General features: G+C 34.6%; 1 protein-coding gene across 2 annotated transcripts in view; it reads right to left on the minus strand.

The window, feature by feature from the left end:
• The window catches only part of rimbp2b (RIMS binding protein 2b), a 173,652-nt gene that overhangs the window by 67,114 nt on the left and 82,457 nt on the right, over positions 1-24,081 (minus strand). For both annotated transcript variants that reach the window (XM_051118028.1, XM_051118027.1), the window contains exons 4-5: positions 22,449-22,532; positions 5,933-6,022 (exon numbers count right to left, since the gene is read on the minus strand). In XM_051118028.1, the coding sequence (XP_050973985.1) occupies positions 5,933-6,022; positions 22,449-22,532 (174 nt within the window). The remainder of the gene's footprint in view (positions 1-5,932; positions 6,023-22,448; positions 22,533-24,081) is intronic.

Here is a 24,081-nt window from a genome sequence, read left to right on the forward strand (position 1 = left end):
TTAAACTTTAAAGTAAAATAAAAAAAAATATTGTGATAATTATCTATATTCACTGATATGAAAATAATTATTGTGATTTGTTTTTTTTGGCCATATCGCCCAGCCATACCTAACATACAATACAATCTACAAGTTCTTAACAATTGTAATCTTGTTGGTGGTGTCATTTGATTGTGAAAATATTGCAAATATCATTAATCATCTTCATATTTCACAACCTGAACTAAATAAAAAAATAATACACATAGATATATTTTTGTAATATGTGACCCTGGACCACAAAACCAGTCTTAAGTCGCTGGGGTATATTTGTAGCAATAGCCAAAAATACATTGTATGGGTCAAAACTATTGATTTTTCTTTTATGGCAAAAATCATTAGGATATTAAGTAAAGATCATGTTCCATTAAGATATTTTGTAAAATTCCTACTGTACATGTATGAAAACCAATAATTTTTTGATTAGTAATATACATTGTTAAGAATTGTAATCTCAATATTTAGATTTTTTTTGCACCCTCAGATTCCAGATTTTTAGTTGTTGTATCTCAAACAAATATTGTCCTATTCTAACAAACCATACATCAATGAAAAGCGTATTTATTCAGCTTTCAGATGATGTATAAATTTCAATTTTGAAAAAATTACCCTTATGACTGGTTTTGTGATCCAGGGTCACATATATACTTTTCCTTGTCTCTACCTTGTTTTATAATGTAGTTGTCTAATAAACCTGCCATTGTACATTACAAATAGTATTTGGATAAGAGATATTATATGCCAAACCACTTTTTAAAATTTTATTTTCTGAACAGTATCACCCTGGAATTTTTCATTTTGTACCTAAACGATATCAAAATGAAGTCTAATCCAGAAATTAAACTCGATTGTAAGATGTATATTAAAGTCACCGTGTGTATGAACTGCATTTTTAATGCATTTTAAATTAATAGATAAGAAAGAAAAAGTTTGCCTTCCTGCTTCCACTCTTCTGGGAAGGTTTTCCGCTAGATGTTGAAACACAGCTGCAGGGATTTACTCTCATTTCCTCCCAAGTTCTCCAATAAAGAATTGCACTCCTGTATGAGTTTCTTTCTTCTGTTGAACACAAAAGAAGATACTTTGACAAATGTTGGTAACCAGTAAACAGCAGCCATTGACTTCCAAAGTATTTTTTCCACTCTACATACGTCAATGGCTACCGTCAACTGTTTGCTTACCAACACTTTTCAAAATATCTTCTTTTGTGCTCAAGAAAGCTCTGACAAATGCATAGAGTATGCTACTAAAACTCATAAACCATAAACTAGTGCAATAGTGTACTCCTTATAAAAATCACACTTACAGACTTTCTGACGATCTTGAATTACTGCGGTTCCTTTATTTATGCCGTCTTTTCTTTCTCTCCCCTTTCCCTTCCTCTGTATTGTTATCGGCCTCATAGGTCCTGCATTCATAAATGACTAATGAGGGAGTAGGGATCCTGTTTTGCAACAGCATTTGACAACACACCTACTCGGACGTTTCGGACACGGCCTACCTTCAAACAGCTCAGCAGGAGGACACTGCTCTGCCAGGATGGGATGCCAAGATGTGCCTCCAACTAAACACTGACACAGACATGACTAAAAGATTAACTATAAGCAGGCTGCAGGGGTGCTGATGCTAGCAGGCATAAATCTCAGATAACAGATCACACTTGCAGGTGTGAGACAGAACTAGGGGAGATCAGAAATGTGCGCATCGAAAGAAGACCAAAGCAGACGATTATAGTTTACAGGTGCAGGAGAAGAAGGCATAAGCAATGGAGTCTAATGCATACATGTGGCTGTATTATATGATTATAGCAGACCATTTAAATAAATAAATATATTCAAAGCTCTACAATTTCTTTTCTTTTTAGGAGCACTTGTGCTCCTAACTTAAAAAATTTAGGAGCACAGTCAAAATTTCAGGAGCACCTTCTAATCAATAATAAAAAAATCTGATCAAAAATTTGCCTTCCCATTACGAGGTGATATTTGAATCCTTAAAGTGACAGGATACAGGGGAATTTTGTTTTTACCTTTGTAATGCCATTTTTCTACCTTTATTATAAGTATGTCACTTTTTATGTCAAATTAAATATATATTATAAGCTTTTTAAAATTTCTAATTACAATAGAAAACAAGTAAGTTACCCATTAAATGAAATCAGTATTAACAAAATTAATTTGTACTAAAAAGGTGGCACAGAAGAACACAAAAGTGGCTTGTAGGTGTATTTTCAGATGTTTAATGAGGCTCAGAGGTGGCATGAGTGCAATTAAATTCATGTTCAGATTAATGTTTTAAATATAATATTCTGAACACAAAAATATTAAATGATTAAAAAACTGAAAAGATACTTTAAAAATGAAAATATATCTGCCAGTAGGTGACAGCAAATCACTGATTTAATTACTGAATCATATCATTCATTTGATTCGTTCGAACAGCTGATTCATTCAGGAATAGAGCAAGTGACTGTCTTTAGGAATGGAAAATTGAATCACTGACTCATTAGATTCGTTTAACAACGCACGTTCATTCATAAACGAAACACCATTGTGTTCGAGCTGTGCAGCGGCTCAGTTGTGACTTGTTTCAAACTATTTTTGACGACGAAATAAAGCAAAATCAGGCAATAGTGTTACAGTCAGACAATGTAAGTCACTTAATGTGTACTTTTTATTTAACTGTTGTATTAAATCAATATCTCATTTAAAAATTTTAAGTTCATCGCGATCTCATAAAGTTCTATTATAATCAACAAAACTCACTACACTGCACAATCAATCTCTTATTTCTCTCTTATTTCTTATTTGGTCGCGTGCAGTAGTTTTCAATCACAAATACGACTGTGTGGTCACACTGTGGAACCCTAAATTTAAAAAGCTCCATTTTTGGTACCTTTGTGTTTTTGGATCAGAAACTGCAGTGTTTGATAACAAGAACGTGTTGTGCTGTTTATGTGAGTAATATATGTCTGTTTCATTGCAGCTCTGGTCCATCAGTGCCATGACAAACCAGCACTTGTAAACACGCCGCTGCTCAAGCATGAATCCAATCATGTTTTTTATAAAACTCAGCTATTACAAGAACGTAATATCTGCCAGTTCCAGAGAGCAGCACTTCTTCCTATCCACTCTTCAGATACAACAGACCCTCGAAGGAAAGTTTTCAATAGATATGCTGCGTTACACACAAACATACACGCCACAAACTGGCTTACAATGTCTGTCATAAACCGGGTCCTTCAGGAAATTGCTTTTCCATGACTACACACAAAAAGCCCTCATCTCAAGATCAACATCGCAAGCGATATCAACTTCACTATACAGGAAATTACATTTTTACCCCTTATGGACCAGCACACAGACGCATAATCTTACAGTGTAGACACATACAAATGGTGGATTAGAAAAACCCACAAATATAGTAATATCAAGAGATAAAAGGAAGTAGAAATGTGGCCTTTGACTCAGGACAGAACTAAAACTACCGTAGTATATCAATGATACTAAAATAACACTAACTTGGAAATCTAAACCTAATATTACTTAATAAAATGCAGATACATTATCTGAAAAGGTACAATATGGCTGCCTATACTACTACAGATTCATTTTATATACATGGAAAGAGACATTTATCAAAGGATGCACACTACAGGATTTAATAAGGAATGCTGCACAGCTCAGCTCAGCACAGAGTCTTTGACTGGTAAAAGTCACATATTAAAATACTAACTGCACATCCTTCTTACTGCTGACAGGTACTCACAATACACAATGAGCTTATTGCCACTGGAGAGTGAATTCAGATAATTTAGTGGCTACAAGTTATTGTTGCTGGTCAAGAAAGCTTTTTTGCTTTTAACACTACTATTAACAATTTGGGATAAGCTAAGTCTTGTGTAGTCAGACCTCTAAACTGACAGCAGAGGGTCTGGGAACCATAGCTGCTTTGAATGGTCAAAGACATCATTCTTATATGCTGATCTGCTGAAGAAACATTTACTATTATAACCAGTTAGACAGTTGTGCTGCTTAATATTTTTGTGTAAATCATGACACTTTTTACAGGATTCTCTCATGAAAAGAACGTTCAAGTCGGCCTATAGCCTTGTGGTTCGCGCACAGACATATAGTGTCGTTGCGCCACGGGCATCACGAGTTCCAATCCCGGCTCGTGGACCTTTCCCGATCCCACTCCCTTCTCTCTCTCCCACTTTGCTTCCTGTCCACCTACACTAAACCTACACTAAATAAAGGCACAAAAATGCCAAAAATAAATCTTAAAAAAAGAGCGTTCAAAAGAACAGCATTATTTAAAACATTTTTTTTTTTGGTAATATTATTAATGTCTTTACTGTCACCTTTAAGGAATATAATGCATCCTTGATTATTTTTAATTAATTATTAATTTAGAAAAATATTAATTTCTTTCACAACAACAAAAAAATCGTACTAACTTTTGAATGGTAGAGTAAATAAATAACTAAAAAAAAATATATAAAAAGTCCCCCCCCATATTTCAATTTATTTTTTATTCTTTCAATTTTCTTTCCCATTATAATTTTTCTAGAGTCTGTTTTTTTCCATTTTAATATTTCTAGACTCTGTTTTAATGGTTAAAATAAATAAATAAAAAGCATGTCTAATTTAATTAAATTATGAAACAACTAAAATTAAAAAACAACTAAACTAAAACTAAAAAACAACTAAATTGTACACAATTTAACAACAGTTTATTAAAAGCCCTTTGACATACATTTAAGCTTTTTACCAAATTCTGTGTTTTCCATTAGTTTTCAGGATTCAGTTTTTAAGGATTCCAATTAATTTAAATTTAAATAAAAGTATCTCTAATGAATTGGTTTAAAAAAAAAAAACAATTATGAATAATTTATTTTTAATTCATTTCAATAATTCATTTTCCCCCAGAAATACTGTGTTGTGTATTTACTGGGCTGTCAAACGATTAATCGTGATTAAACGCATCGAAAATAAAAGTTTGTGTTTATATAATAAATGTGTGAGAACTGTGTACATTTATAATGTATATATAAATGCATATGCATACATTTTTAAAATATTTGTGTCTATATATATTTATATTTAGATATAATTGAAATTATATACACACATATAAATATTTAATATATAAATATAATATATTTATATGTGTATGTATATATATATAATAAATATATACTGTACTCACACATATATTACGTAAACGAACGTTTTTTCTAGTAAAAATTCCTTAAAGAATAACGTTTCATAAATAATTTTATTATTATTTATATAGTAGTAGTACTATCATTACATTAAGTAATATATTTCTGTCACAGTTTCTTCAAGTTAAACCCAAGTTTTATTTGACGGGTTGCTGTGAATACCTTTAAGTTTCTGTTTGTACTATATGATACAACAATAGTTTTTCTCAAAAGAAACTGTAAAATGCTCAAGAAGTAACTGTGATTTATTTACACTCAAGTCAAACCATACTTTTCCAGCATTTCTCCTTAGGCATAAACTAAAATCAGCATGACATTACCTCAGCACAAATCCTCCATACTCATACAGTGTGCGTTGATACAGCCATTCAGAGATGAACTCATCAATCTCACGAGTGAGTGGGTGGTCACCGCCGTGCTCCAGCGGGGCAGAGGGACTCAACGGATTGAGTTAGAGGATGCTGAAATGTGTGTAGGGGGGCCCAAGGCCTCCAGCTTTATGAGGAACAATCCTCCACTTCCACTCAAGTGGCAAAAACACCATTAGTGCTCTCCACCAGGGAACAAATGATAGCGCGAGCGGATTACAATGCCATTGTGCGTGTGTGAGTGAGTAGACGGCGAGGGTTTACTATCTAGCCGTAAGCCACAATGAGACAGACTGCTTACCTGCTCATACTTTGCTGCCTTCTGGGTATCGTTGAACAAGCGGAGATTCAGACGTGCTTTCTCCTGCAGAACATGCTGAAGCTCACTCTCCTGTGAACACACACACACCAACACAAAACACACACACAGTAAGGTTAGATTCTCAGTTATGTGGTACCAATTTTCAAACACGCTTGTGTCTAGCAGAAATACTCACAGACGCACTCTGATAAACACACGTTTAGACGGCAGGGTGTATTCCTGGTAAGAACAGAGAGTTTCCAACACAGCTAGTGTTAGCCAATGCATTATTCATTTTGAGGAGAGCGAGACAGGGAGAGAGCGAGCGAGTGAAGACAGTAAGAGAGAGACGCTGCGGCCCATCTGTCTTAGAAAGACTGACAATGAGGGTTTGAACTACACAGATCAGTAGTCAACTGAAATCATGCTGTCCCCACACAACACGTCTAGAATAGTTTACACAGACAAAGAGAAAAAAAACGAGAGAGAGTCCCTCACTGAACCCTGAAGTGACATCAATCGAAAAGAAAAGTTGTTTCAGAAGAAGGGAAGATTATTTATAATGTTGTTTTATAAAATATAACATTAAAAAGTATATAATCACTCATTTTTCTAAAGAAACATTGTCCAACAGTGACACCAGCAGGTAAAGTTAGAGTGGGAGTCCGCATCTCTCTCGCCTCCCCTGAGCCCAATGAGTTTTAACAGATTCCCTGTTTGAGAGTTTGGTGGGAAGTAATTGAGAATGAATGGGGGAAAGTCACATGAGAGGAGGCAATGCCTACATCGCAATATGATTGGATAGGACTGGTTATGTCCGGCTGTGATTGGTTCATGCGATAAATCTTGGCTCTTGTGTTTGTGCATGTTCCAAATCACGCTACATGAACAATATAATGGCGTTAATGGGAAGACTAATTCAAAAAAGTACGTAAACAACTCACACTTAGATATAATCACTTTGTTACATCAAAATAAGACTTGAAATGCCATTTTTTGAGGGTAATCAGCTTGGTGCAATTTACGGTAAATCTCAGTGTCTGTGACCAATATTTACCGAGCTTTAATGACCGTTGATCCGGAAAATGAAACAAAATAGTTAAAAGTTAACTATGAAAAACAATAGCTGAACATACAGTTATGTTTACATTTTTACTGTTTTGAGTTATTATTTTGGAATAAAACACTAGCTTGAAGAGATTCATACTTGGCTTTAATAAACAGAATTTTGACTACATTGTCAATGTAAAAATATAAAATATATATATTTTTTCTTTTTTCTTTTTCTGATAGTGTAAGTAATGTTTATTTAACCAAGACAATGAGACTGGGACTGGGATGATTTCAAAAGTTATTTCTGGTTCTCGAATCTGATTGGCTGATAAGAGTGCGATATTCAAGCAATATTGGAACTCCAACCGTTTCACCGTTTGTATCACTCCGCTTGTGGTATTTCTCACAGCGAGTGTCATAGTGGACGCCCAAACCCACTATAATTTTATAAATAACACTGTTTTTGTGTTACAGAATGTAGTTTTAGGAGTTTTTTTAGGTGAGAATGTACTTGTTTATACTTCAATTATGCAGTTTGTTAATAAAAATAATGTCTATTTGAAAATTTGCTTTAATGTTTTTGAAGATGTAAGCTCCAGGTCAATTTGCAGCTGGCTAAGATTTATGACAGCGTTAAAGTGCCACATAAAAATTCGAAATTATGAGAAATAAGTTGAAATGTTTTGAGAATAAAGTCAAAATACACTTTGACTTTTTCATTTTCCAGAAGCATTTGTTATTTGTAGTGCGCCAGCCCCCCCAATAGCAATAAGCTTTGTGCTTTTGGTACTTTTAACATAAAAAAAAATCAGTTTAATAGCGAAATACAAACTATGTGTCTTACAATAATGTGTTTTTCAAGCTCTTTAATGTGGCGTAATCACTGTATTCATGTGAATCAGTTCATTAAATTATACTGTTTTCTACCACCTATTTTGCAAAAACATCTCTGGCATTCATGTCTTTCTGTCTTCAGTCGTGAAGATGTTTTTTGAGGAAAGCATTTCTGGATTTTTCTCCATATAATGGACTTCATTGGTGCCCCAATTTTGAACTTCCAAAGTGTAGTTTAAATGCAGATTCAAAGGGCTCTAAACGATCCCAGCCGAGGAAGAATCTAATCTAGCGAAGCGATCTGTCTTTTTTTTCCGAAAATAAAAATTTGTATACTTTTTAAGCACAAAAGCTTGTGTAGCACAGGCTCTGGTATGCACGTTCACGTACTATTGAATCACGTCGAAAGGTCATACGGAACGTAGGCGGAACCACAGACCCAGTGTTTACAAAGCGAACACGCAAAGACTAAGAAAGTGCAAGTAAGTCAAACCCTGTTTACAAACAAAAAGGTACAATGATGTTGGACAATTCTGAAGTTGTAGGAGAAAATAACATGGAGTTTTTCAACATACTCTACCTTTTTGATGAACTTGTGGTGATTCGAAGACGTGATTCGTAGTAGTGATGGGAAGTTCGGATAATTTTACTGACTCGGACCTTTGAGTCTCGTTCAGCAAAATCAGCAAGCAATATCAGCATCACGTGACAGCCCCATAAGATGAACGAACCACTCGAAAAACCCAAAGATTCGAAACAGGTGCACCAATTCCAGTACAGAACCTAATAGGATGTTGAACGAATCACTCCCCGAGATGACTCGTTCTTCCCGAGTCACATTAAAGATTTGTTCAAAATGAACGAATCCCAGAGCCTGTGCTACACAGGCTTTTATGCTTAAAAATGCTTACAAATTTTTATTTTTTGAAAACAATGAGCTAGATAAGACCCTTCTTCCTCGGCTGGGATCATTTAGAGCCCTTTGAAGCTGCATTTAAACTGCATTTTGGATGTTCAAATTCGGGGCACCAATGAAGTCCATTATATGCAGAAAAATGCTGAAATGCTTTCCTCAAAAACCATAATTTCTTTATGACTGAAGACAGAAAGACATGCACATCTTGGATGACAAGGGGGTGAGTAAATTATTTGTAAATTGTTGCTCTGGAAGTGGAGTTCTGGAAGTAATCGGAAAGATGACTGACATACCGCTTAAACTGAAGCGAATGCAGCAATCTGTCACGTTACATTAAAGAGCGAGAAAAACACATTATTGTAAGACATATTGTTTCTATTTTAGTATATAATTGACAGAATTTGAAAGCTGAGACTTTGGCATTTCTAACGGTGCTTCCAATCCGGGTCATTTGCATGCGCAAAATGCTAGAATATCCTCTCAAAATATTATAACTTTAATCTCGTAATTACTACAAATTAATTCTCGTAATTTTGACTATATTCTCAAAATATTTTGACTTTATTCTCATAGTATTTTGACTTTACTCTTGTAATTTTGATTTTATTCTCGAAATATTACTTTAATCTCGTAATCTTCAATTTTTTTTAACAAGGCACTAAAACGCTGTCATAATTATTTCACATATTTTGCATTGTATATACAATAAAAAATTAACAGTTCTTGTCATGCCAGTGAAGCACGCTAATCTGAAATCAAAATATAATTGAGACAGACAGGCAGAGAGAGGAAGGCAGATTGAGAAGTACAAGAAAGTAATGCTGATGAGGCACTACCCAAGAGAGGAGAGAAGCACAGAGCGCATTAGACAGCATGCTGGTTTTATGATTGAATCATCTGTACACCTTTAAATAGCTCTGTATAATTAGGTTAACTTCTCAAATGATTGGTTAATCTTGAATGCTGCAGGAAATTTGCATACGCCCCCTAACCAAACCCCCAGCCCAGACAGCTTAAGATTCTCCCCTCACTGCAAGAGAAAAACTTAATTACACACCACCAACATCCACATGGTTATCTTCAGGCAAAAGCCACAAATGTGAGTATTCATGTGTTCACGTGTGCATCTTCATGTGTGTATGGCCTCAGATATGTCGGAGCATGAAAATATCGACATACTGGTTTCTTCTCTAAAGAAGAAATATGTATTGCTCAATGTATTGCTTGTTAAATCTATAAAACAGAATTGATCTTTTACTCATATAAAGCCTAATAACAATGTAATTAAGAGAGCAAAAATCATAAATAGAATGAAATAAATTGGCTAAAATGTTAGTGACTTTCCTTCATACAAGCACTTACACACACAGACACATACAGACACTCTTGCCTAAGCTCACCTCCATTTCTCTCCATTCACTCTCATCGAAAGGCCATTGTCATTTCAACTAGCGTCAATTCGCTGCAGTCACTTCCAATCTCTCCTGAGCTGCACATGATTGCATTGGCAGCCCACTCTCTGAACATCGATCCAAAAAACTCCGAACGGATGATAGACTGAGCCTCGAGTGACCCAGTGTAGAGAGAGAGAGTGAGAGAGCTAATGATTACAGATTAGACACATATAAACTTGATTCACATCGAATGTGCAACACTAACAAATTGCATGAAGCAGCCCAAGAGACTGAGCGCTGTTTCTGCAGCACCATCATTTGCATGAGCTGCAAAAAAAAAAAAAAAACACAAATGAAAAAAGGGAGGGATGCCACAAGGGAGGTCATTACAAAAACATTCTATTCATTCTGCTGGAAGAGACTGCTAATAATGTATTAGAAGTGAAGCAAACACTAATTAAACACATTGGAACCCTCTGCTGTCTGCATCAGAACATGTTTTGACTATGTTCAGAACAACAGACTGCTGGTAACATAATGTAATATTTACATTTGTGCTTACCTGTATTGAACTTTGTATTAGATAACTTTGTAACAGAACAGTTAGAAATGCTGAAAAAAAATTGAAAAGGAACAATATACATCTTTCAGGATCTGTGAAAAAAAATAAAAAATAAATAAGAGAGATCACACAAAATGCATGTTATTTTTTATTTAGTACTGTCCTGAATAAGATATGTTACATAAAAGATGTTTACATATAGTCCACAAGACAAAAAAATAGCTGAAATTATTAAAATAACCCCCTGCAAAAGTTTGGGAATCCTTAGTTCTTAATACTGTGTGTGGTTACCTGATCTACGACTATTTTTTTGTTTAGTGATAGTTGTTCATGAGTCCCTTGTTTGCTCTGAACAGTTAAACTGAGCACTGTTCTTCAGAAAAATCCTCCACGTCCTCCAGATTCTTCAGTTTCCCAGCATCTTTTGTATATATGAACCCTTTCCAGCAGTGACTGTATGATACTGAGATCCATCTTTTCACACTGACGACTACTGAGGACATTAAGAGCCGGGGGTGAAAACTTTTGAACAGGATTAATATGTCCAAATTTTTCTTATTTTGCTGATATATCTTTTTTTTTCCCCATTTAGTACTGCCCTTCAGAAGCAACAGAAGATACTTGCATGTTTCCTGGAAGACAAATTAAGTACAAGTTTCTTGATCTTCAAATTCCAAAAGTTTTCACCCCCCAGCTCTTAATGCATCGTGTTTCCTTCTGGAGCATCAGTGAGTGTTTGAACCTGTTTTAATAGTTGTGTTTGAGTCCCTCAGTTGTCCTCATTGTGAAAAGATGGAATTCAAAATCATACAGTCACTGTTGAAAGGGTTCAAATATGCAAAAGATGCTGGAAAACTGAAGAATCTGTAGGACCTGGAGGATTTTTCTAAAGAACAGTGCTCAGTTTAACTGTTCAGAACAAACAAGGGACTCATGAACAACCATCACAAAACAAACAAACAAAAAAAAAAAAAAAACAGTTGCAGATCATCCAGGTAACCACAGACAGTATTACGAACCAAGGGTTCCCAAACTTTTGCATCTTTTATGTAAAATATCTTACTCAGGACAGTACTAAATAAAAAATATCATGCATTTTGTATAATCTTTCTTATTTTGTTAAAATTATTTACATTTTCACAGATTCTGCAAGGGGTTCCCAAACTTTTGCATAAAACTGTAGATAGATAGATGGATAATACACACAATCCTGTTCGTATATACACACAGACAAACAGAGTATATGCACTAATCAAGCTCCAGTGTTCAGTACTGTCTAAAGCTTTTATTTTATTTTTGGAGGGTTTTTTAGCCAGACATCCTGCTTTGTGGAAGATGTCCAGTCGAAGAGAGGGTAATGGATGTCGGGCCCTTCCAGGAAATAAGCGGCATTGACCTTTGAGACGACACAATCTGTTCTGCTTGCTCGCCAAACACCTCTCTCTCTTTGCAAGCGCTCTGCCAGTCAAGAGATAGCTAGCATATTCGCATTGACACCAGGATTCATGCTACAATGAGCCTGAAATATGGTAATACTGAGATTATGAGATTATGAATAAGGTCTTAAAGGAGTTTTTAATTTTATGAAGAAAATGTGCGTGGTGCTTTTCAAGGCAAAAATCATCTCATATCATTAAAGTGGTTGCTATGAGACAGCTAATTTGTTTTAAGTGTTTTTTAGCATGCTGTTAAATCTACAGTTTGAGTCACAGTCCCTTCTGCTCTGTGACGACCACTCAACAGAAGCATGACCTTAAAATCGAACAAGCAGGAATAGGTCCCGTTGGCAAAGTCACGCCAGCCACTTCTACATACTAAAAGTTACACCAGAGGCACTGCCCGGTTGGTGTGTTTACACAAAAACAGAATTGTGACATGAATTAACAATGGTATAGCCACAGCGCTAATCATCTGTGACCCAGTTAAGAGGCAAATACTAAATACATACAATTTGCATATGCTTTATTGAATATTTGCCAAAAGCAAATCAGCATGTTGGATTCTCACATGAATAATCTCTGATCTAATTCTGTAGATGATGGTTCTACTCCAAATTAACCACTGGCATTTCTGGCTTTAAGAAAGCATGTGCTTTCCACTCACACGCAATGTGAAAAATAGCTAGAAATACTATATATACAGTGGAGATCAAAATTAGACAACAACCTATAATTTCCCAAATTTCAAGGTCACTGCTTAGTCATATTTGTTACTTATTCTTACAGGAGTAGAAGGGCGTGTTTTTAAGCATATTTCAGGGAGAAGTCAGTGAAAGGTGGAGGAGGAAGTGTCATGGATTGAGGGATGTTTTCTGGAGCAGGAGTTGGGCCTCTTATACAGATACGTGGCAGGGTGTATGCAAGTACTCATCAGAACTATAGGTCAACTGATGTATCGGTTTTGCCGATTAATCGGCACCGATAGTTGATTGGCGGAACCATCATTATCGGCAAAAATCCATGCCGATCGTTTTTTCCGGGTTGAGTCCGTTGCTGAAAAGGTCTTAACCAGTGTGGTCCAACCTAGTTACTGTTATCGGTAAAATCCGATATCGGTCAACCTCTAATCAGAACCTTCTTCATACCGTAAAACAGGCAGGGTACAACAGGGCTAAGGGTGGGGGGTAAAAGGCGCCCTTGATATTATTTTCCTCTAAACCACTAGGATGGCACAAAAACGTGGCATAGCACTTTCTAAAACATTCGCTTTTCAAGATGCACGTGCAAATTTGTCTGATCCTTGATGTGATCGTAGGCTGTAGCGCAAAGTTGATTCTTTGCTTACTTTATCTAATATTTGATGTTTTTTAAAATGTTGTAAATTTAAGTATCAAATGAGAATCGCTAAAATGGGATGCATAAACTTTGAGACAAATGTCTCCTTAATGATTTTTGGTTTTGTTTGAGATAAAGCAAAAAATTTTAAATAACAAAAGAACATGTAAAAGGAAAGGAAAGGAAAGGACGTGACGTCAGGCCAAGTATGGTGACCCATACTCAGAATTTGGGCTCTGCATTTAACCCATCCAAGTGCACACACACCCGAAACAGTGAGCCATATCGCTATCGCTGCTGTGCCCAGGGAGCAGTTGGGGGATCAGTGCCTTGCTCAAGGGACTCGCCCCAGTCGTGGTATTGAGGGTGGAGAGAGCGCTGGTTATTCACTCCCTCCACCTTCAATCCCTGCCAGACCTGCAACCTTTCGGTTACAAGCCCAACTCCCTAACCATTAGGCCACAGCTGCCCCTATGGTATAGTATGGGGTAAAAAGCACCCCCGTTGTTGGGGCTAAAAGGCACTATAATTAACATGATAGTTAATAGATGGCTAACTTTCCATTTGTTGACACGACATGGTTAGATTGAGATGGTAAATATCATACATTATGTTGGGTGTCCATCTTAGAGATAATCACCATGTTTAGAATGTAACCATCATATTTAAAAACATGACATTAATCATATCATATAATTAAATATCATTTGTTGTTACTACTGTACAGCTATATTAAATTATGGGATCTCCTTCAAAACTTTCAGAATCTTAACATTTTGAAATTATTTTGTTTCTGTATTTAAAAAAATATATTAATATATTTTAATGACAATATATTTATTGAACAATAATTAGGCAAAAAAATAGGCAGAAAAAGTACAAACTTTACTAAAGTGATTGTTTTGAACAAGCATTAACTTTATTATTAAACAAATTATTAAAAAAAAAAAAAAAACATTATATTTGCTAAAGTATTTATATCAATACTGTATGCCTTTTGCCCCATGCTGGTGAGCCTTTTACCCCATGTGTGGGGTGCCACCTCATACATTTACAAGATTTTAAGACAAAATAAACAACTTGTATGATTTATTGTCACACAAAATCTGTTGCTCCATAAATGTTCAATACAAACATTTACTTTTTCTGCAAATATACATTTTAGGCGCAGTTCCTTGAGTGACACAACATAACGTCTTAAGGAGGAACAGTGAAAAGAAACGAATCATTCTCCAATGGCAAATCAAACTCAACTCTGACGCTGATTTTGATAAATCGAAGGCACTATTAAAACATCACTCCTAAAGCTGTCATAATTCTGACTCACAAGACAAGGATGCAAGCAAAAGTAGTATGACAAGGTCTTTAAGAAACCTAATGGCCCACTAAAAAGTGCATTAAAATGTCAGTATTCGAAATATTACCAACCTGATCTCATGACGAAAACACACCTGTGGGAACTTTTTCGCAAGACGCGAAATACATGGCGCCATGTATGTTTCGTGACATTTTCAATGTAAAATGTCTACTAAGTGGCGCTAAAAGAGTGTTAGTCTTTTTTCCCCGAAATAGATGAACGTACATATGGTTTGTTTTGTGACGTTGGTTTTGTACGTCACCACAGTTCTGACTTAAAATGTCCGTTGAGTGGCGCTATAACTCTAACGCTCCGTGATGTTTTAAAATAACGTACCATCTGCACACCTAAACTTACCTGATAGTGTAAACAAAAGCGAATTTGACATAAAAACGCAATCGTAAGCATGACGTTTTAGCTTGTATTTTGATCTCTCATCTTTTAGCTCTTTCATCGTGAGTTATGTTTTTCACAGGATTCGTACCCAAGGATTACGCATCCTAAATTCAATTCCGTGTCGGCTGAGCTACCAAGCAAGCTTGTTATGTTCGGTGTTGTGCCCATATTTTACGTCCTGCGAAAAAGTTCCCACAGGTACGCTTTCGTCATGAGATCAGGTAGAATATTACCCATAGCTGAAAAGTGTCACAGAAACATCCAGTTTGGAAATCATTCTTGGATGTGCATCTGCATGTAGCCGCATATGGGTGCATGTGGACTGCTATGTTCCACATGGCTGGCTGGAACTATCAGACGTAAATGTGACGAATGATTAAGAAGAGAGGCAGATGGCCCCCTCTCAGAGACCGTCCCAATATCCCACCTTCCAAGATCCAATATAACACCACCAGCCACAGCTTTACATTACAGGCTGCTGTTCCAATACAAAACAATAGCAGTTTGCTTAACAGAAGCGTAAAATGGTGGTCGAGGAAAATGGCCAAAGCGTGAAATTGAGTTTTTTTGCATCATGTAAGGACACCATCTCTCTTTTTGTATTTTTACCCATTAATTCCTATTAGCCTTTCAATAGGGCACAAAATAAGCACAAAAGCAACCACTGGAGCCGAGGGGACAAACGGCTCACTCTGCCACTAATGGACACACAGAAACATGCAACTATATGTATACAGCACACACACTACACAAACAACCCAGGGCACCTCATAGACGGTCCAAAGGCTGGCAGACACAGCTTTTAGGTAATTGAGTTTGGCCCTTGCAGCTCTGCACTCCATCTTTTAACACAGTGTGCTAGTGAAGTTGTACGCTGGGAACATTACGAGACTGATTGCATTTACGCAAAGAGGTCACGGGAGATAAAAATATGCACTCGGATAGCATTTTAGAGACTTTCACTTGTAAAAACTTTATTTAAACATCCTGTAATAGCATCCTTTCAGCGTAATGCACTGTGGAAACCTTTAGCCTGCTTTCAGACGGTTCCTCTCACAGAGACTGATGGAATTTTCCACGTAGTCAGTCCTCGATATTGGCTTAAAAAGGTTCTCGTGATATCAGGTTTACTCTGTTATTAAAACAACACCATTACCGTGTTTATACAAATAATCGGATTTACAACTGTAAAATACTGTAAAAAATGCTATGGTAAGTTGTTTCAGTAAATAAGTTCCCTTACTCTATGCAGTGAAAATTTAACAGTAAAATACTGTTAACTTTATAGTTTTTGCTAGTGAAAAAGAACAAGTCATCTTATAATTTACAGAGAAGAGCCATCTTGACATTTTCAGAATACTCATTTTTCATTGAAATGACTATTTTTCTTTCTACGTTTTTCCTAATCATAAAACCCTCAAAGTTTTACGTTACCGCTGCTGTTTTTTTATGTGAATTTAATGCTTTACTTGTTTATTTATTTTTTACCTGAGTTATATTTACAACACAGTGGTGTCATACAAAAAGCTGACTGCATTACATTTCAGTCTCATGCTAGAGTTGTTGCTATGTTCGGAGAAAATGAAAACACTGAAGTGTTTGTGTTCCATAACATCTCAGGATCTTCCATCTGGAACGGAGTGAAAAACGCTGATGTTTCAGGTGTAGTTCACTCATTAGGGATGGTGGGCTGGCAGATATAGGGGTTTGAATGGATGTTCTGCCAATTCACAACAAACAATGTTTAATAAAGCAGGAAAAAGACTTCTATCAGGCTTTGCCAATGTTTGTGTGTGTATAGACCCTGTCAGGAGACTAAGCTCAGTGTATTTTTGCAGTCGTTACTGTGAAAATGGAGCCTCCTGTGGTATAGAGAGAGCCCCTGTGGAGAGAAACATTTATACTGTTGATTCTCACACACTGAGACGCGTGTCCTACTGAGACACACATACATATTTACCTAGCTATTTAAATGAGGATACATTGACTTATTTTGTTTTCAAAAAGTAAATTAAAATCATTATAAAACCACCCCAAAAAGTTCCAAATTAATACATCTATTCAGCAAGGATGCAGTAAATTGATCAAAGGGACAGTAAAGACTTTCATGTTTAGGGCCCTATGATTTCTGCAATGTGAAAAACGCGGACAGAATCACGGAATCTGGTCATAAAAATGTAATAAACCAAATGTTAACCAACTTATATCAAAATGCGATATGTGACTATTAGGCTGCAAAATAATATTTAAATATGAATCCTGTATGTTCTGTGTGTCTCTTTGTGAATGAATGGCGCAGACGTGATGTTTTTGTTTACAACACACATACTAAAGCACGCGTGATGCTCGCTGCATTTTCAGCCTCTGCCGCCTCAATATACGAGTACGTGAACACATAAACAATCTCTAGAACTACTCTGAGAGTCGCCTTGTGAGCATTTTACCATTTCTGTTGAGAAAAACGATTGTCATATCATATGCAAATAGAAACTTAAAGGTCGTCACAGCAACCTGTCAAAATAAAAGGTTAGTCTGATTTAAAAACAGTGACAGAAATATATTTCTTAGTAATGTAATGACCTAATGATACCTAATAATACATTTATTAAAAAAAATTTCAGGACTATTTACCAGAAATAACAGAAATAATACACAACACAGTATTTCTGAAAATAAATATATATATATATATATATATATAAAATCAATTAATTAGACATGCTTTTCATAATTAAAATGTAGAGAAACCATTAAAACGGAATCCAGAAAAAATAATGAAAACACAGAATTTGGGGGGGAAAATGAAACAAAATTTCAGAAAATGATAAAACTACTCTAATCTAACCTAATGTAATCTAATTAATTAGATATGCTTTTCGATTATATATATATATATATATATATATATAAATTTAGCCATTGAATGAGAAGTCCACTTCCAGAACAACAGTTTACAGATAATGTACTCACCCCCTTGTCATCCAAGATGTTCATGTCTTTCTTTCTTCAGTCATAAAGAAATTATGTTTTTAAGGAAAACATTTCAGCATTTTTCTCCATATAATGGATTGATATGGTCCCTTGACTTTGAACTTCCAAAATGTCGTTTAAATGTGGCTTCAAACGATCCCAAATGCGGTTGTAAACAATCCCAGCCGAGAAAGAAGGGTCTTATCCAGCGAAACGATCATTAAAAAAATACAATTTAAATACTTTCTAATCTCAAACGCTTTTCTTGTCTTGCTCTTCCCGATCTCTGTTTTTGATTCGGTTCATGACAGTTAGGGTATGTCGAAAAATTCCTATCTCATGTTCTCCCTCAACTTCAAAATCGTCTTATATCGCTGTTTTGCCTTTTTTGTTAAGGGTGTTTGATCTTCTTTGCAAGTTCACTTTGCAAAGACTGGGTCGGTACTTCTGCAGTGATGTAAGATGATTTTGAAATTACTTTTGAAGTTGAGGGAAAAATACGATCTGAGTTTTTCGACATACCCTAACTGTCTTGAGCCAGAATACACAGAGCAAGACAAGACGAGCATTTGAGATTATAAAGTATTTAAACTGTATTTTTTTAAGAAAATAACCGATCGTTTCGCTAGATAAGACCCTTCCTCCTTGGGATCGTTTACAACCGCATTTGGGATCGTTTGAAGCCGCATTTAAACTGCATTTTGGAAGTTCAAATTCAGGACACCATATCAGTATGGAGAAAAATCGTGAAATGCTTTCCTTAAAAAACTATTTATTTACGACTGAAGAAAGAAAGACATGAACATCTTGGATGACAAGGGGGTGAGTACATTATCTGTAAATTGTTGTTCTGGAAGTGGACTTCTCCTTTAAAACAGCGTCTAGAAAACAAAAATAAAAATAATAGCAATAAAAATAATAATAAAACATAATTTTGGGAAAAAAATGAAACATATTTTATAGCGCCCTACATATTGTTACAAAAGATGTCTATTTCAAATAAATGTTGACAAATAAATGCTGTCCTTTTGAACTTTCAATTACTTAAAGAGTCCTGAAAAAATATATATCATGATTCCACAAAAATATCAAGCAGCACACCTTGATGATAATAATAAGAAATGGTTTATGAGCGTAAAAAAATCTGTATGTTAGAATGATTTCTGAAGGATCAGGTGTCACTTAAGACTGAACAACTGATTGCTGAAAAATCAACTTTGCATCACAGGAATAAATTACATTTTAAAATATATTCAAACAGAAAACAGTTATTTTAAATAATTTTTAAAATCATACTTCACAATATTAATGTTTTACTACATTTTGGATTAACTACATGAAGCCTTGGTAAGCATAAGCATTTTTTTTTTTTTTTTTTTTTTAATTCAAAACATTAAAAATCTAACTGACTTCATGTATTTTGTTCTATTTTGATGGTTAAAAGTTTTTTTTTAAGGTAATGAGAATTAAATAGATAATTATGAACATTTAACAATAACAGAGTGCAGTAAACCAAAGTGTAAACCACTTTTTTGTCACACCTCAAAGCTTATAATACACATTCACGCTAAATAATGACTAATAAATTAAATATATTACTACACGGCTCTCTGGAATACATTTATATTTTATGTAAGAAATAACATGGTCCTTCTGCAAGAACAACTGCCTGGATATACATTAAATATAAGCGTACATTTATTATTTAAAATACAGATATAATAAAAGTATTCTATAAAACAGTTAGGATCAATATTTTTATCCGAGTATCTATACAGCAGCAGTTTCGGGAGTATTAATACTTAAATAGCTTGTACCGTTGAGTTCACAGCATATGATACAAGAACTCATATTCAATTAATTCCATAAAAGACCAAAAACCAGGAATCAAATGTGAAACTCAGGGCATGACCCACTTAAAAGGTCTTCCTCAGCTTTAAAAAGCCCCAGCAAAGCCTCTCTCATGTGTAATGGATGAAAAGTCTTTCCCGAACGCTGAGGTGAGAGGAATACAGAAGAAGAGAGAGGCTCTTTAAAAGAGCTTCCCTGGCAGTCAGGGCCGATTAGTCTCTGTACATACACCCGCACTCTTTATCTCTCTCGCTCGCGCTCATCTTCCTCACTCTCCCTTTTCCCCCTCTCTTGCGGTTCCTTTTTTGTCCTTCTGCTCGCTTTGTTTCCCCTGACAGTGGACCTTGGAGTCAGCTCTCCACGTCTGCTATGTGGGAGCAACGAGAAAGACCGAGACAGAGCGGGAAAGAGAGCAAACGCCCTTGACAGTGATGAGTATGTATGTGTGTGAAACCAAAGCATTTCCAACATTCAGGCAAATACCTTGTTTTAACTGTTTTGTCCCCAACACTGTCACCGTGGATCAAAATGTACCACACCAATCAAAATCCAGTCTAATTATGATACTGAAGCTCACAGTTCTCATGGGCGGGCTGGCAGAAGTGGGCCACTTCCCACAAGGTTGATGGTTTGATCCCTTGTACAATCCTACGCTACCTACAGTACCAAATGTTGTGAATTTTAGCAATGCGTCATAGCATTACATGCGCTGTGGTTACAGTTAATGGAGCTATTTCATAAATAAATAAATAAATAACTATAGTGACAAGACAGAATCTTGCTAAATCAACTGCCAACTGAAAGAACAGCATCTCCAAAAATAAATAAATAAGTAAATCTATTTGGTCTGGTTATTATATTCATATATTCTATGAAATATTGACTAATTAAACATTTTTCTAACACAAAATCTTGCGTAAATAATTAAATAAATAAATTCTGGTTAGTCTTTTATTTATAACATTAACTATTTATCATTTTAATATTTAGGTAACACAACTTGGTAATAAGTAAGCAAGTAAAAAGATAAGAAAATAAGTAAGTTTGTTACAGTTATATATTACCTATTTACCACTTAAATATTTTTGTAACAATTTAGTGTTAAGTAATTAAATAAATAAATAAAAACACATAAATCTATTTGTTCTGGTTAGTCTTTTATTTATAATAAATATATAAACTCATTCATTCAATCATTAGGTATGGTTAGTCTTTTATTTATTCTATTTACATAAGTAAATATTAAATATTTACGATTTAAATGTTTTAGTAACACAAATTGATAATAAGGAAGGAAGGAAGGAAGGGAGCGAGATAAATAAATTTGGCCTGGATATTCTTTTATTTGTTTGTTTTTTTATTTGTTATATGTTATTTGTTATGTTTTAGCTATATATTGACCACTTATCACAATATATATATTTTTTAATAATCTGGTGTTAAGTAATCAAATAAATAAATAAAAATATATAAATCTATTTAGTCTGGTTGGTTAAAATAAATAAATAAATATTTTATTACTTATATTATATATAACATTAAATATTTACCATTTAAATATTTTAGTAACACAAATTGGTAGCAAGTAAGTAAATAAATCTTTTTGGTCTGGTTATTATTTTATTTGTTATATTTATATATTATATTACATATTTACCACTTAAATATTTTTGTACCAATTTAGTGTTAAGTAAGTAAATGAATAAATAAGTAAATAAATGAATAAATAAATAAATAAATAAATCTATTCGGCCTGGTTATTCTTTTATTTGTTATATTTATATATTATATTACATATTTACCACCTAAATATTTCTGTAACAATTTGGTGTTAAGTAAGTAAGCAAGCAAGCAAGTAAATAAATAAATAAATGATTTGCTATTTTTTTATTTATTATATTTGTATATTACATTAAATACATATTAAATTAATTAAATGTAATTAAATTTAGTCTGGTTATTATTATATATATATATTATATTAATTTATATATATATATATATATATATATATATATATTTGGACTACATTTTGGTGTTAAATAAATAAATAAATAGTAAGCTAGAAATTACAGAACAGATGTTTAAGTGTGACTGTGAGGTACAGTAAAACATTTTCCTTTCTTTAATGGAATAAAAGAGCACATTCAGTCTAGCTCTCATATTATTAATATAATTTCTCTATTTTACCTTACATACATAAATGTGCTTATGTGTCCACAGTATATCAAATGCAAAGTTTTAATTGTTAATGTAGGTACCTGTTCCTAAAATCATTTGACCCTATTAGCTACGGCCTTGTAGGAATCACGACTACAAAAGCTAACGGTAAACATCTCAGAAGAGTCTTGATATGACACCCAGCATGTGAGACCCTCTCATAAAATGTGAACTTGTAAAGGCTCTCACCAGAGTTTGACATGACTGACTTTTTTTCTTCACCTCCTCCTCAAGGACTTCGCACTCCTTTCTCTTCCTGCTGATCTCAGTCTCCTGAGGGACAAAAGAAAATAAATACTGTTAGATGGATTCAATTTGCTGTTAGAGTAGATGTGGCCTAATGCAACCGCCTCTCTTCAGGGAGGCTGTATGCGGCACAACGCACAATCTGTGTTATGTACGCATGTGTACGTGAGCTCGTGCCTGTGTAGGAAATAGTAGCACATTTTCAGAGCCAGTGGGCACCCGTATACATCATCTACCTATAAATAGCAACGTTCTCTATAGCAATCTTGCATTGCCACCAGCGAGATGCACAAGTCTAAAAGTCACTATAAATACAAATCCACTAAAAGAAAAACAAACGCACACACAGTTCTAATGGACATACAGTACTTATACAGAGTCACAAAATATGCCCACATTCACTGCAAAAATCATACTCACATCTGTATATAACATTTAGATGAAAACAAAACAAGAAACAATTGGGAAAAAACACTGACAATAAGTCAAACAGCCAAAAGAAGCACATTTTCTCCTATGACCCAAAACCAGACTAAACTGTGTACATGACTGATTGAATGAATGAACAAGTGAGAGAGTTAGTGAGTGAATGAATGAATGGATAAATAAGTGAGTGAGTGAGTGAATGAATAACTGAGTAAGTGGGTGAATGAATGAATTAATGAATAAGAGAGTGAATGAATGAATGAATAAGTGAGTGAGTGAATGAACGAATGAATAAACAAATAAGTGAGTGAGTAAATGAATGAATAACTGAGTGAGTGAGTGAGTGAGTGAGTGAATAACTGAGTGAGTGGGTGAATAAATTAATGAATAAATAAGTGAGTGAATGGATGAATGAATAAATAAATGAGTGAGTGAGTGAGTGAATGAATGAATAACCAAGTAAGTGGGTGAATAAATAAATGAATAAGAGAGTGAGTGAGTGAATGAATGATCGAATGAATGAATGAGTGAATGAATAACTGAGTGAGTGAATAAATTAATGAATAAATGAGAGACAGTGAATAAATGTGTGAGTGAATGAACGAATGAATAAGTTTGTGAGAGAAAAAAAAATGAATGAATAACTGAGTGAGCGAGTGAGTGAATAACCAAGTGAGTAGGTGAATAAATTAATGAATAAATAAGTGAGTGAATGAATGCATAAATAAATGAGTGAGTGAGTGACTGAGTGAATGAATGAATGAATGAGTAAATAACTGCATGAGTGGGTGAATAAATTAATGAATAAATAAGAGAGTGAGTGAATGAATGAATGAAGGAATGAGTGAGTGAGTGAATGAATAAGTTAGTGAGTAAATAAATAACTGAGTGGGTGAGTGAGTGAATAACTGAGTGGGTGAATAAATGGATGAATATATAAGAGAGTGAGTAAATGAATAAACGAGTGAGTGAATAACTGAGTGAGTGGGTGGGTGAGTGAATGAATAAAGTTAGTGAGTGAATGAATGAACAACTGAGTGAGTAAATAATTAAGAGTGAGTGAATGAATAAACAAAATAGTGAATGAGTGAATGAATAAATGAATAAGTGAGTGAGTGAATGAATAAATGAGTGAGTGAACAAATAAATG

This window comes from Labeo rohita, chromosome 8 (genome assembly GCF_022985175.1).
Source record: "Labeo rohita strain BAU-BD-2019 chromosome 8, IGBB_LRoh.1.0, whole genome shotgun sequence".
Classification (NCBI taxonomy): Eukaryota; Metazoa; Chordata; class Actinopteri; order Cypriniformes; family Cyprinidae; genus Labeo; species Labeo rohita.